This window comes from Euprymna scolopes, chromosome 18 (assembly GCF_053919585.1).
Source record: "Euprymna scolopes isolate OS-2025 chromosome 18, ASM5391958v1, whole genome shotgun sequence".
Taxonomy (NCBI): Eukaryota; Metazoa; Mollusca; class Cephalopoda; order Sepiida; family Sepiolidae; genus Euprymna; species Euprymna scolopes.
Genome location: NC_136499.1, coordinates 113973981 through 113989790, shown reverse-complemented (window position 1 = coordinate 113989790; position 15810 = coordinate 113973981). Strand labels below are relative to the sequence as shown.

Genomic DNA, 15810 nt, shown 5'->3' with positions numbered 1-15810 from the left:
GAACAAAGTGTAGTATCTGTTCTGATTCTACACTTCACTTTTTCTCTTTGGTCAGTGCAGGAGAAATTCTTCATGACTGGGACAATTTAAATTTTTGTTTCTATCGAGAGTGCCTTTTTTTGGGAGCTGGATTTTCCCCACAGTAAAAACCGACCGTGAGAGGCAAGTAAATAGGATTTCTAAGTCTATTTTCTTTTGTTTTTTTTGTGTGCAGTCGACGGCCGTTGAAAACTATTTTGAAATTCATTCTTACAAAGGCATCACATCAGATCGAACTTTGTCTAAATTAACATCTCCCCGTATTGGACAAGACGATTTGACCAAACTTCTCAAACACGTCTCGCATGGGCATCAAAAAGAATGTGAGGCTCTTTTCGAAAACTACCAGCTTTTGTTCAACAAATGGATTTTTCTCTTATCGTAAGTTGTACCATTTTACATTTTCTTTATTTTCTTAAAAAAAAAAATTTTTTTAAATCTTTGCATGAGAAGAAGATGGTGTCTGATTGGTCCACTTGTAGTAAAATCCTGTAGTTAGAGTTGCCGACTGTCAACGCAATGGTCGTAGGTTCGATGCAAGGCTAGAGAAAGGTGCTAGTCTAACCACGCTAAGAAGTTTATTGATCCAACAAAACGGTATTGTATGTGGATTTATATATATATATATATATATATATATATGAGCAAACAGTTAATAAAATATGTTAAAAAACACTTTGAAATGAGTTAAAAACATATTTAATCTGAAAAGGAAACACTAGATAAATGGATATATTTTATTAACTGTTTGCTCATATTATAAGCTCTATTTCCTATTTGGTTTTATCGAGCTTTTATATCTGGCTGAGTTAATTTTATAAATATTAATTCTTTAATATTTATAATTTACTTTAATTTTACAATCTTGGATCACTTTGGTAAATTCAATTGTAATTTTCATTTTATATATAGTAGGAATTGGACGATTTCAGTATTTTGAGCGATTCCTTGTTGCATTCCCGATTCCGATACAATTTTTGATTCCGATTCTTTCTAAATCTCTACATTTTTAACTATAAAGTCTTTTAAAAGACAATGTTTTTTGATTTCTTCTGATGACAAAGACATGTTTCACTGACTATCATCTTTTAAACTGAATTTTTCACTTTTTTTTATTTTTTAAATATTTATTATTTATTTATTTTTTTTTGAATTGTCATTATTGTCTTGTTTTTATTGTGGAACAATGTATGTATATATATATATATATATATATATATATATATACACATACACACACACAAACAGGGTGACCCCAAAAAACGGGCCCCAACTCTAATTAGGCCCCGTTTCTTAGTGTTTTGTCCGAATGAAATGAAACGTTGGTCATAACTAGTGTATTATATTCAAAACATCACATCAAAACACTAGGGTCTTTGGCATTTTTTCTCCGTTCTACAGTATATGTTCTAGATGGCCTCCATTTAGCTTTTGTTTTTTTTTTGGGGGGGGGGGGGGTCACCCTGTATATATATATTTTAATATTTGAACCTCTCTGAAAAGCAACCAAATAAATAAAAGACTATTTTTCATTATTGGCTGTGAAACGTGTAAGGTGAAAAAGGATAAAGATATTGCCACTTGCTGAAATAAATAAATAAATAAAATTAAATTATGATTGTGTATTGATTCTTTCCTTTGGTCAATGAGATGCAACTAAACAGTATATATGCTCTGAAGTTGGAAACATATCTTCATTGAGCTTGTTATTTGAGACTAATTGGTTGATATTATAAAAAAATTAAAATTATATATTTTTGTACAATCTAAGGAATATATAATTATAACGGCGAATAATTATATTATTTTAAAAATAATACATATGGGGGTACCAAACTGGTCAAAGGAAAAATTATTCCCTACTCGCATTTAGGTAAAAATGCACTTCCATATAAATAATTGAATTCATTCAGTAAGTATCGCTAACAAAAACAAACAACATACATATATAAAAATAATTAATTCCAGGTTAATATTTTCCAAAGATGAATGAAGTTTAACAAGGTTAATGCAAGAGTGCTCAATACCGAAAGAGGGCAACATATACTTTTTGTTTTACATAAGCATTAATATGTTGCTACACATTTATGAATATGTTTCAGCCAGCCAGTTACAAGTAACTAGAGACCTCTTTAGGCCATATTGCTTATACAAGAGTTTAGTCTAGTTTAGTCTGTAATAAAAATTATTAATGACATGTGATGTGACCTGATAATTTCTTTTTTTTTTATGATTGTGAATCCCTGGATAATTTTCATTATGGATTAAACTTTTATATAAGCAAATTCACCTGAAGAGGTCTCTAGTTACTTATAACGGACTGACTGAAACATGTCCGTGAATGTGTAGCGACATATTGATGCTTATTTAAAACAAATATATAATAAATTTTTTCTATAATTTGCATCATCTATATATATATATATATATATATATATATATATATATTTGTAGTCATCGACATATAGTCCTGTTTCGTTGTATCACAACTCATCAGTGCCGCTAGACTAGCATCTTTCCCAAGCCAAGGATTGAATCTAGAACCATCGTGTTGACAGTCGGCAGTTCTCCCACTCGACCAAGGAATCAACGCCCGTAAATAACTCGTCGGAATGTCTATTTAAATAGACACTCGCCACCACTTTTATAGTGCTCAAATCGCATGTTCGTAAGCAAACAAACAACGAGCTTCGCATTTTCAGCCAATTAAGTAGCAAGTGAGATTATTTACGACAGTGCTCTACCCAAAGAGGGGGACTTAAAATATATTTGTAGTCATCGACATACAGTCCTGTTTCGTTGTATCACATCTCATCAGTGCCTGCTAGACTAAAGACAAAGCATGAAGCCATGTTATGTAAGTATTGTAGTCTTCATTAGAGGTCACAATAGAAAGAATCCTGGTCTTCACTACAAGCGATTAAACTGCGAGTGTGCTCTTTCTTCGAAAACAGAGATGTCTGGCTTACATAGGGTCAGACGGGTCCATATTATCATGAATATAGGGGTGTCAACTACCCCCAGAACAATAAGGAGCTAAAACAAAAAAATTTCTACTTCAAAGTCAAAAACTAGTCAACGACAAATGTTAGATTGAATAGATTCTCACCTAGAAAAACAATTCTTCCCTCTTTGTCAGGAACGTTGCTCCTTGAATGTGAGGACTAAAGGACAAAATAAGGGGAAACGAGAGTTACGAAGCTGCTGAAAATAAACCCAAGATTTCTATTCTCCATAAATTAAAAGTAAAATGATATCCCTTTTTATAAATGTCAAGTGTGTAGGCCTCACAATATAATGAACATGAATAAATTAAAATGTAATGGGAGGGGACTAAAGGAAAAAATAAGAAAAAGTCAGAATTATGAGGTAAACTCAAGGTTCATTTTTTACTCTCCTACATATATATATATATATATATATATATATATATATATATATATATGATTCACAAAAGGATGAAACACTAATGTCTCTAGGTATTTAATAATTACAGTAAATAATTATATCAGCCCCTTTAAGAAACTTGTTTTTTTTTATTGTTGAGCACTTTACAGTGTAAATAAAGTCGGTCACGTGCAAATCATCATAAAACATTTAAAAATAAACGATATTTCTCACGGTCAACAGTGGCCAAATGGATTTGGTCCTTGCTAATGGAGTCAGAGATGGCTTCATTGCTAGGTTCGAATCTCTCGACCGGCGTTAATCATGACACCCTACTCTGATGATTCCCGAAAGGATGAAACACTAGTGTCTGTAGGTATTTAAAAATTATTACGTGTCTGTTTATAAACATTTTTTTTCTTCTCCTTTGTATCCTTGATGTCAAGGCCATACTGTGGCAATATTATGGATCCTGGGCAAAGTCATGCACTTAAGAATCACTAACGAGGGCGGTGTAGGCGAGTTGGTTGAATGAATCGAAGGGTTAGCAGTCCTTGCTTTCCCCGATAGAGTGACCAAGAATAGTGGTCTGGTTTGTGGATAGCCTCAGTGATAGGGAACCCCATAGAGACGCTCTTAAAGGGTTGGCCAAATTTTCTGCCGGAGGCTAAATAGGTAGCATGCGATAGTATCAAGATGTGGGAAAGAATTTAATGAGGTAACAAGAAAAACAATTCTTTTAATGAGGTAACAAGAAAAACAATTCTTTTAATGAGGTAACAAGAAAAACAATTCTTTTAATGAGGCAACAAGAAAAACAATTCTTTTAATGAGATAACAAGAAAAACAATTCTTTTAATGAGATAACAAGAAAAACAATTCTTTTAATGAGATAACAAGAAAAACAATTCTTTTAATGAGATAACAAGAAAAACAATTCTTTTAATGAGGTAACAAGAAAAACAATTCTTTTAATGAGGTAACAAGAAAAACAATTCTTTTAATGAGGTAACAAGAAAAACAATTCTTTTAATTAGGTAACAAGAAAAACAATTCTTTTAATGAGGTAACAAGAAAACCAATTCTTTTAATGGGACAACAAGAAAACCAATTCTTTTAATGGGACAACAAGAAAACCAATTCTTTTAATGGGACAACAAGAAAACCAATTCTTTTAATGGGACAACAAGAAAACCAATTCTTTTAATGAGACAACAAGAAAACCAATTCTTTTAATGAGACAACAAGAAAACCAATTCTTTTAATGAGACAACAAGAAAACCAATTCTTTTAATGAGACAACAAGAAAACCAATTCTTTTAATGAGGTAACAAGAAAAACAATTCTTTTAATGAGGTAACAAGCCGATCAGGAAACAACATAATGAAAATAAACCTGGTGGAAGCAGGTGTCTGAAGTTTCAACCCAGGGAGGAAGAAATAAATGACAGGAAGGCAGACACTGACTTCAATAGAAAGACTTAGAACATTAGTTATGTTTTTTTTTTTTTTTTTTTTTTTTACACAAGCCCATCCCAGACAGATACGGTTTGATCTGCTGTGCCCATCAGCAGCATTCCATGGCACGGGTATCTTGGACATCAGCGCAAGGAGTGTCCCATAATAATATCCTTGCGAATATACTTTGAGAAGGACATTTTCATGTTGAAACTCTCAGGTATTTAAAATAAGTAATTTATAAAAAAGAAGAAAAATAATTTATAAAAAAAAAAAAAAAGAAAAGTAAAACCCACATTTGATTTCAATAATAATAAAAAATATTTTGTTAATTGTAATTCAAATACCAATAATTTTTCTTTTTAAAAACTAAATAATTCTGACATTTCTGAAAATGGTAACATTTCTAACAGTTGTATTTATCTCCTTTTCACAATCGGAAAATATGATATAAAGTTGGGAAGGAGCATTCTGGATGAACAAAAGTTGCCTGGGCAGTCCCATTAGCATGCCTTGGCCAGAGCATCTGAAGCATTTAGCAGTAAACTAATCATTTCTCAAAGGGAAAGAAGGTAAGGCCTGGGAAGGTAGATTTCCTAGAATTGTGCAGGACCATGCCTCAGACTGACAGTGAACAAGCAGCTAGCATCAAATATTAAATAAAATTCTGCTAGTCTACTTTTGGTATGAAACAAAAATGTAAAAATAAAAACAAAAAAATTGGTGCTTATCCAATTTACCTCAATATTAAAAAATTATTTGAATAAAACTTCATGTACATACCTGTTAGGTTAAAAACAAAAGCTGTGCACCCAAAATTTACGCAAATTTATCTAATATTTTCATTTTATAAAATCAAATTTGATCAATAAACGATTTCTATTCTATATTATGATGATGATGATTATAAATTTTAATTATGTCCTTTGACTTTGATGTAAGCAGAAAATGGCAGACAAAACATTTTGCCATTAAAATGCTTTTCCTTGTTCTAAAAATACTTAATGAATTTGCGTAATTTTTCGTGTACTGTCTTGAAACTAATGTGTAAGTGCATAAAATATTTTGTGCCATTTTTATTATTTTCTTTTTAATAGTTTTTAATATCGGAGTAAAATTCAGTAAGTGCTAAAATCGATTACCCACACGAAAAAAAATTGTAAATGTATAAAGATGAAAGATAACAGTTTGTTTGCATCAAAATTTCAGCAAAATAACCCATAAAAATACAATTAAAGGAAATATTACCATATTTGGTACTTTTTTTTGTATTTAGCACATTTGGATTTCTATGATGTTGGCTTGGGCTTGCCTGGCAGCTAACATAAACTGCCAGAAAATGCTAATTAAGTAAAAAAAATGCTAGGAAAAAAAAATGACATTTATTAAGCACTAATTGCAATGAAAAAAAAATGATATTTATTGGGCACTAATTACTAAGGCTATGACAACAGCATATTCTTTTCATTGTTTTGACTCTCGAGTATATATCCGACACAGTTAGGCACAGTTAATCAACCAAGAACCATATCACTCTATATAAAAGCATATAAGATATCAACGGATACATACTCGAGAGTCAAAACAATGAAAAGAATATGCTGTTGTCATAACCCTACTAATTACAATGAAAAAAAAAAAAAAACGGAAAAAAAAGCCCTACTGTACATTTTATGAATATTTTTATTTTGTTTTAAATAAAAACCTATTTAAATTTTTTTTTTTTTTTTTTTTTTTTTTTTTGTAAGAAAAGAATTTTTAGTAAAACTAACCATTTTTTTTTCCATTTTTTTTTTTTAAGTGGGGGTTAGGGATGAACTGATTAAATTCTTTTTTCTAATTTATTTTTTCCAATTTATAGTTTGTCTTGAATTACTGCTTATTTATTAAATCATGTGCTTCGATTTTTATTGGCTAAGCATATTATCACTTTTTCATTAGCTGGTCAATTTGATCAATGTTCAGCATATTTGGTCAGCTGCCGGTCGAGCCTGAGACAACAGTTATGGAAATCCGATGAGCAAAGTGGAAAAGTACCTTATATTTTCCCATATTTGCATACTAAACGAGCTGGCTGCAAGACTCCAATTTTCAGGAATATCTTTTAACGATACCTATCACATGTGAAGAAATAAGAACAATCTGTGATAAATATGACAACTTTTAATTTTTCGTGATGATTTAATTAAAAACCATTTATGTTTAATTGAACTTTACGAAGTGGACAGAATTGGTTGCAGTTGGGTTTATAATTGTAGATTTAATTCTTAGTTCCATAAAAATCATATCAAGAATGATTTTTGCTTTTTATTATGTTTTCTGCAGAAATGGCTTCAATATTTTGCTTTATGGAATTGGTTCGAAAAAGCCGTTGTTGGACGATTTTCGACATCGCAAACTGGATAATTACGATCACATAGTGATTAACGGATTCTTTCCAAGTTTATCAATAAAACAAGTAAGTATTTAAAACATTACTTGTAATCTTGGCCGTCTGTGTTTCTTTGATTTTTTTATTGTTAATCAAAACATAAGAATAAGCAAAGTAAAAAAAACAAAAAAAGAAAACAGAAAAACGAATGTTAAAACTTCTTTAAAAAATCTGAAGAATAAAGCGGGGGGTGGGGTACTCGGGGGTGGGGGTGGGGGTGAGGGGGTAATCAAAACATAAGAATAAGCGAAGTAAATATTTTTAAATATTAAATAAAAATTAAAAAAATCGAAAAAAAACACAAAAAAAACTAACGCAAGGCACAATGGTAAATGTAAAAATCGGGAAAACAAAACAGAAAAACGAACGTTAAAACTTCTTTGAAAAATCTGAAAAATACCCCCCCCCCAAAAAAAAAAAAAAATATGCAAGATTGCTTAAATAAGCCTGTTTCAATATTAAAATTTAAAAAATCGGTGGGTACCCAGCGTTGCCCGGGTGATTTTGGTTGTGTATGGTCGGGCGGGAGTGGGGGTGTTAATGAAAACCTAAGTAAAAAAAAAAACGTTAAAAAATCTGAAAACATGTGAAAAATGGCTTAAATAATCCTGCTTCAATATTAAAATAAAAAAAAACGAAAAAAAAAAAAATTTTCACACCATGATTCGAACCCAAAACGTTTAGATAATGACCCAATGCTCTAACATACTGACCTAACCCGATGTACATGAAATTTTGTCAGTTCTTCAAATATTTAAACTAAATTAGGTTACGACGTCGTCTGACGCATGCATAGAACCGATCTCGTCATGAGAGGACGTTTTTTGCTGACCCCCCCCCCCTGTGGAAAATTGTCGATTTCGGGGTGAAAAAGTTAACGTTTTTGGCCAATTTTTTGATATTTTTCAAGCGAAGGATGGGGCTTCGATATGATACAGAGTTTGTGAATTTTCGTTGCGTGTGTCGAAAGTTTTTAGCAGACACACAAACATACACACATACATACACACAAACAAACATACATACATTTTCGCTTTTATATATATAGATAGACCAGCGAGGGGTATCCGGCGTTGCCCGGATGTTTGAAGGTGTGTGTGGAAACTCCGGGGGTGGGGATGTTAAAAAAAAAAATGTTTTGGTAGGTAAGTATGAGGATCGAACCCGAACACTTGAGGCAAAGTTGGAAATTAAAGTGAAAAAAAAAAGTGTGACGTTAACCATTGCCCCACCGCGAGATGCTAACGGAAACACGTTTGAATTTATTTAATTACTTGGATTTGGCAGGTGCCCGTTTTAATGACTTAATGAGGTCAAGTTTGACTGCGGGATAGTATTTCATTTACTGCGGGAACGCTTCCCAAGATGTTATAGGAAAAAGACTAACCCACATGCGGCGATCGACAAATGTTGAATATTTATCTTCCCAAAGTCGAGCAAATTAAATAGACAGGTGAGCTTTGTTGTTAACTCTGAGATATTACGATTTATATGTGATATAAAAAGTTTTAGAAGTTCTTAGGCGACCGACCACTTCTCTGAAAAAAGCCTTTTGTAGACAGATAAAAAGCAAACATACATACATTTTCGCTTTTATATTTATAGATGATAGGTTATGAAAAGGAAGGGTTGTAAAGAGATAGCTTCGAATTTGGGGGTATCAAAACCAAAGCAAAATATGATGAAAGTAAAAATAAAATAGATAAACCCCATAATTTATTATACCATACCTGTTCACACTGAAACACTTACCACAATATTCTGTGTTAAAGTTGGTGACATATTTCCATTCTATGGAGGTCAGGCACGACCGAACACCCCATAATTTTATACCATATTTCTTCAAACTGAAACATAATTATCAAAGTATACTTACGCAGATAGATATGAAAAGTATTTATTTAAGTTTGTGCCTGTTTCCATTCTATGGAGGCCAGGCGTGAACGCAGACCCCACAATTTTATTATACTGTCCCTATTTAATTCCATACTTTGTGGACTAGGCACGTATGCAGACCCCACAATGTTAATGAATCCTCATTATGCCAGATCAAACATACCCATTCCTGTGTCTCGATACATCTTCTATCAAATGTGATCAGTTTTCTATGATAGTCAACCATATAGGAGCCTATTCGTGACCAGACACACACACAGACATTCAGCCTTATATTATATATATATATATATATATATAGATATATATATATATATATATATTTATGGTCTTTAAAGAAGTGTTTGTATCCCCAGACTAGCAGCAAAATCCCACCCCTACACAGAGATTCCCAGATGCCAGAAAGACTTCTACTCTAATAGTTTCTTCTCCAGAGCTGCTAGACTTTGGAATTCCCTTCTGGGTTCCTACTTCCCCAACTGTACTGACATGCCATAGTTCAAGTGTAATCTGATTAGAAATCTTTCTGCTCAACTCCCCATGTAATAACCCTGCAATTTATGTTTCAGATAGTAGCCCCCCCCCTTGTATCAATGTGGCACTCTGCCTTGTTTGGGGTGAAAATGCAATAATAAAAAAAAAATATCCCTCTTTTTACCCATAGCTCACATAGCAGACATGGACCCATTATTTTTCTAATTGATCAGTAATTGAGCATAACCTGGGAGCTTAACTTGCAAACATGTTACAGAAATATTAAAAAAAAAACCGGTGAATGTGTCGCATTGTGTTCCAGTTTAAAAAAAGCTTTTTTAAAAAGTGTTTTTCATTTATGTGGATATTTTGAAAATATATTTATAGAAACGTGAAATATTGTTTTGAATTGTAATAAAATTATCCACACACAGCATAATCACGTTTAACACACTGGTTCCCATCAGATCACCGAAGTTGAGCAACGATGAGCCTGGCCAGTACCAGATGAGTGACCATTTGGGACTTCCAGGTGCTCTCCGCTTATCTTGGCATTGTTTCCAGTCGTCCTGGATTTCTCTTTGCCACTGGACTCGAGCAGTGCCAATTCAGGAGAGGTGTGGTTAGTGATTGCGCAACCCTTGCCTCACAATTACATGCGCCGCTGCCCCTACAGGGGGTATCCTTTGTCTTTCGAGACTGAACGGAGGCATCGATACTTTTAGCAAGTCGCAGAGGTATGATACCAGGGCCTCACGAGAGCCACCCTGTGCTTTGCCTTGTTTCCTGACTAGGACATTGAATGCCGTTTTCCTATCCCCAATTTCTTTCTTTAAATGTAATGTAAACCAACATTTTGTTAATCTTTCCTAGCATGGGCCCCTTATGTCCAAGTGGCAATATACCTTATTAGGGGAGAACATGAGTAAAAAAAACAAAAAAAACAGATTTGGATAATGATCATCACCTCGAGGATTGGAATGAGCAAAAAAATTGTTTAACAGTAATTGATTATCCAAGAAGGCTCAATACGTATTTGTTTACATCAGACTTGAAGACAACCATGTTGTAATCAGTTTGGAAGCAGCCTCATGATATTTTTTTCCACTGATGAAATGTTTTTAAGAAAGAAACTTTGTTCATAAGAGTTACGTTTTGTTTTTGTTACAGAGTTGGAGAAAGGCAAGTTCTTGCTATGAATGCATTTTTTTTTGGGGGGGGGGAGAGTAGTGGGATAGAGATTGGAGCTCAGTTTGAACACCTACTAGTGTAACGTGGTCATTACATTTTAACAGTCTTGTGGGGACTCCCCATGTACCAAAGAACTGCGAGGTATGACTCTGGATAGTCTGTTAACTTCATAGAATACCATCTTAGGGTCAAGGTTATTCCTTGTATATTCTATTTTTGCTTCAATATATCTTACCTTTCTAACCCATATTCGTGTCCATGTTTTTCTTTAGTGACCCTTCCGGAACCCCAACCAACATGGACTCGACATTATGTATGAACGTCTTGCAAAGCTGAAGACGACCATGTTGTAGTCCACTGGAAAGCAGATCAGTGGAACAAAGTTCCACAGGTGGGCAGTTCTAGAAAAGAAGCTTTGTTCATGGAATCTGCATTTAGATTTAGGCACAGATAGAGAGTGGAGGAAATTGTTGATAGTGATTGTAGCTAGTTGCGTGTTTTTTTTTTTTTTGTGAAAGTTTGGCAAGGGAGGGGGGGGGCAATGCAAGTTTTATTGTAGGGTTTGCAGGGCTTGCCCTTTGTTTTAAAATATACTGAATAAAAGAGAGAATAGGGTAGATCAACTCCTTTAACTTAGATCCCTTTGTCAGAAATTTTTTTCTTTTTCAATTCAGATTTTAAATTGCATCACGGAAGAAATTCTCGACAGTCAATCCACGTTTAAGACACCATTGGATCAATGTAACTTTATCAAGAAGACGATTGAATGTAAGTAAAAAAAAAAAAAGGTTTCATTTTTATAAATTTTTTTAATACCTTTTCCAGGGTCCATGGGTCCATTCATTTTATTTTCATTTTATAGATATACTAGCCTTGATGCTTGGCATTGCTCGGAGGTGTGTGTAAGGGTGTTGATTGAGCAAAAAAAAAAAAATTAACTGCAGTAACCAGGCTTGAACTCGTAATGCACAGGAGGTGAAAAAAAAGCAAACCGTCTTTTCAATGTGCCGACTGCGATAATGACGTCACGGACGTCTTTTATGCGATGTTGTTGACGCAAGGTTTGAATAACTATCGAAAAGGTTGACAGAAAAAAGCGACCCCCTCCTTGTAAAAAACAGCCCAGTTGACTGTGAAAGAAGGAATGTTTTGGGCCAATTTTTCGGTATTTGTCATCAGAGACATTGAGCTTTAATACAAAACCTGGTCTGACGTGTCTGTTAAAAGTTTTTAGCAGACATACAAACACACTCACACACACATGCACACATTTTGCCTTTCATATAATAGACTAGAGGGGGGTACTCGGTGTTGCCCGGGTGTTTGGAGATGTGTGTGTGTTGGTGGACGGGGACGGGGGAGGGGGGCTGTAAAAGAAAAAAAAAGTTTTAGTAGGAAGGTAGGATTGAACTCCGAAGCCTTGACACGAAGGTGGAAACGAAAGGGGGAAAAAAGCCAGACACCTAACCATTTCGGCCACAAGGGGAGAGGTATTGATAAGCGTGTTAAGCTAACATTTATAAACTGAAATTGACAGGTGCGAGGAAGTTAAGTCGCATGATGTTTGACTTAGTTTTGCGCTGCAAGCCGGTTTCTGTTTTCCCCCACCCCATCATTTGCTTTTCGAAGATACCTTGTAAAAGTCGGGCAAATTAAATCGTCGGTAGGATCGAACCCAAAGCCCTGAGGCAAAGTTTTAAAATAAAATGTGAAAAAAACATGAACCGTTTGGCCAGCCAGAATGAGTTACTGAAAGATGTTTGAATTTATTTAAGTAAGAACCAAATTGACAGGTGCCCGCACGGAAGTCGTCGAGCGTTACGAGCAAATGAGGTCAATGACCAGGTTTGTTTGTTATAAGCGAAGTAAAAAAAGAAAACATAAAAACGAACGTTAAAACTTAAGCCGGGGGGGGGGGGTAATCAAAACATAAAAAAAAAAACACAAAACAAACTAACGTAAGGCAAACGAATGATGTTAAAAGTAAAAATCAAAAAAAGAAAACAGAAAAACGAACACATGAAAAATGGCTTAAATAAGCCTGTTTCGATATTAAAATTAAAAAAATCAGTGGGTACCCGGGTGTTTTTGGGTATGTGGTCGGGGGTGAATAAGCGAAGTAAAAAAAACAAAAAAAAAACAGAAAAACAAACGTTACGTGAAAAATGGCTTAAATAACACTGGTTCAATATTTAGATTTAAAAAATTGAAAAAAAAAAAAGAAGACCTCTCACACCACAATTCAAACCCAAAACGTTTAGATAACGAACCAACGCGCTAACCAACTGAGCTAACGCGTCGTACATGAAATTGATTCAGTTCTTCAACTATTTAAAGTAAATCAGGTCATGACGTCATCTGACGCATGTGTAGAATCGGTCATCGTCACAAGGGGAACGTTTTTGTTGATCCTGTTGAAAATTGTGTCAAATTGTCGATTTTGGGGTGAAAAAATATGAACGTTTTTGGCTAATTTTTCGATATTTTTCGAGTGAAGGATGGGGCTTCAATATGATACCAAGTTTGTGAATTTTTGTTGTCTGTCGAAAGTTTTTAGCAGACGCACAAACACACATACATACATTTTCGCTTTTATATATATAGACTAGCGGGGGGTACCCGGCGTTGCCCAGGTGTTTGGAGATGTGTGTGTGGGGGTGGGGGGGTGTTAATCAAAACATAATAAGCGAAGTAAATATTTAAAAAAAAAAACAAAAAAAACTAACATAAGACAAGCAAACGATGTTAAATGTAAAAGTCGGAAAAACAAAGAAGAAAACCGAAAAACGAACGTTAAAACTACTTTAAAAAATCTGAAAAATGGCTTGGGGGGGTGTACCCGGCGTTGCCCGGGTGTTTGTAGGTATGTGTGTCGGGGGGGGGGGGTAAAATTAAAAAAAGTTTTAATAGGTGAGTATGAGGATCTAACCTGAGGCAAAGTTGGAAATTAAAATGTGAAAAAAAAAAAAGTGCAATGTTAACCAATGGGCCAAGGGAAACGTGTGAATTTATTTAAGTAATAAAAACAGAATTTAACTATTGCTGCGGGGCATCATTTGGGTTTGTTTACCTAACTTTGTATTTTTTTCCCAAGATGTTGGGGAGGGGGAAACCAGTTCCCCATTGTCCAGATTGAATAGCAACTGTTTGATATAAGGAGCTTGGCCCCACATTGATCAAAACTTATTGCTTTTGGACGTTGTTTCGGCGCGATGCCGTGAACATACAGTTAGCTTTGAATTAGTTTTGCTTTTTATACGAAAAAGCCGAATCAACACATGAGAAGCCAAAATAGCGATAATTTTGTAAAAGTCGACGTAAATAAATCTAGAGGCGACCCATGTGCCCAAATCCTAGATATTATTATCTAGGGGGTATATAAACAGTTTTAAACAATAGTGACGACCCCGGGAGCGTGTGCAGAAGAAGCCTTTGCGAGACATACGCGAAATGGTCACACACATTTTGCCTTTTATATATGTAGACTAGTGGGGAAGGGGGGATACTCGGCGTTGCCCGAGTGTTTGGAGGTGTGTGTGGTCGGCGGGGTTGGGGGGTTTTAATGAAAGCCTAAGAATAAGCAAAGTAAAAAAAAGAAAACAGAAAAACGAACGTAAAAACTTATCTGAAAAATAAAGCGGGTGGTACATGGGCGGTGGGGGCGGGGGAAATCAAAACAAAAATCACAAAAAAAAAACCTAACGTAAGGCAAACGAACAATGTTAAATGTAAAAATCTGAAAAAAGAAAACAGAAAAACGAACGTTAAAACTTCTGAAAAATAAAAACCAAAAAAAAACAACCCGTGAAAAATGGCTTAAATAAGCCTGTTTCAATATTAAAATTAAAAAAATCAGTGAATACCCGGGTGTTTTTGGGTGGGTGTGGTCGTGGGGGGGGTGTTAATGAAAACCTAAGAATAAGCGAAGTAAAAAAAAAAACAGAAAAACAAACGTTACGTGAAAAATGGCTTAAATAACCCTGTTTCAATATTAAAATTTTAAAAATCGAAAAAAAAAAGACATCTCGCACCACGATTCGAATCCAAAACGTTCAGATAATAACCCAACGCTCTAACCAACTGAGCTAACACAACGTACATGAAATTGTGTCAGTTATTCAAATATTTAAACTAAATCAGGTTATGACATTGTCTGACGCATGCGTAGAACTGATCTCGTCATGAGAGGACGGTTTTTGCTGACCTCCCCCCCCCCTGTAGAAAAGTGCTGATTTCAGGGTGAAAAAATTAACGTTTTTAGCCAATTTTTAGATATTTGTTGGGTGAAGGATGGGGCTTTCATATGAGACCAAGTTTGTGAATTTTTGTTCAGTCTGTCGAAAGTTTTTAGCAGACACACAAACATACACACACACACACACATACATATATACATACATACATACATTTTCGCTTTTATATAGATACTAGCGAGGGGTACCCGGCGTTGCCCGGGTGTTTGTAGGTGTGTGAAAAAAAAACGAAGAAAAACAGGTGCCGTGAAAAAAGAACAAAGCCTTGGCAACGCGCAGTTGGAAAATAGAAAAAAAGAAACAAGGTGCGCGTTTTTGATTGACGTGATGGCGATAGGTATCCAGCAGTTAGCATTTTGTGGAGGACAGTTTTTAATGAGGTCAATAAATCAGTTTGTTTGTTTTTAAAAACCCGCTCCCTGTTTATTAGGGGGAGCGTCTCGAAATGAAAGCTACTGTCTGATATGACGAAGTCGACATTAACCAAACGTTACTTAGCTCTTTAGAGACCACTGGAATTAGAGTCGAGTTTCGCTTTTTGTTTATACCGAAAACCGAATGTAACGCGTGCCGATGCGGGAAATGTCGAATAATTAACGTTTGAAAGTCAATAAAATTAAATAGACAGTCGAGATCCGTGGTTAAGTGTGAGATATTACAATTTATAGATGATATAAAAAGT

General features: G+C 34.6%; 1 protein-coding gene across 1 annotated transcript in view; it reads left to right on the top strand.

Moving 5' to 3' along the window:
* LOC145297779 (origin recognition complex subunit 2-like) overlaps positions 1 to 15810 on the top strand; it is a 78279-nt gene that overhangs the window by 36284 nt on the left and 26185 nt on the right. Inside the window, exons 7-9 of the mRNA XM_080144034.1 lie at positions 215 to 420; positions 7209 to 7341; positions 11550 to 11643. Of these exons, the coding sequence (XP_080000160.1) occupies positions 215 to 420; positions 7209 to 7341; positions 11550 to 11643 (433 nt within the window). The remainder of the gene's footprint in view (positions 1 to 214; positions 421 to 7208; positions 7342 to 11549; positions 11644 to 15810) is intronic.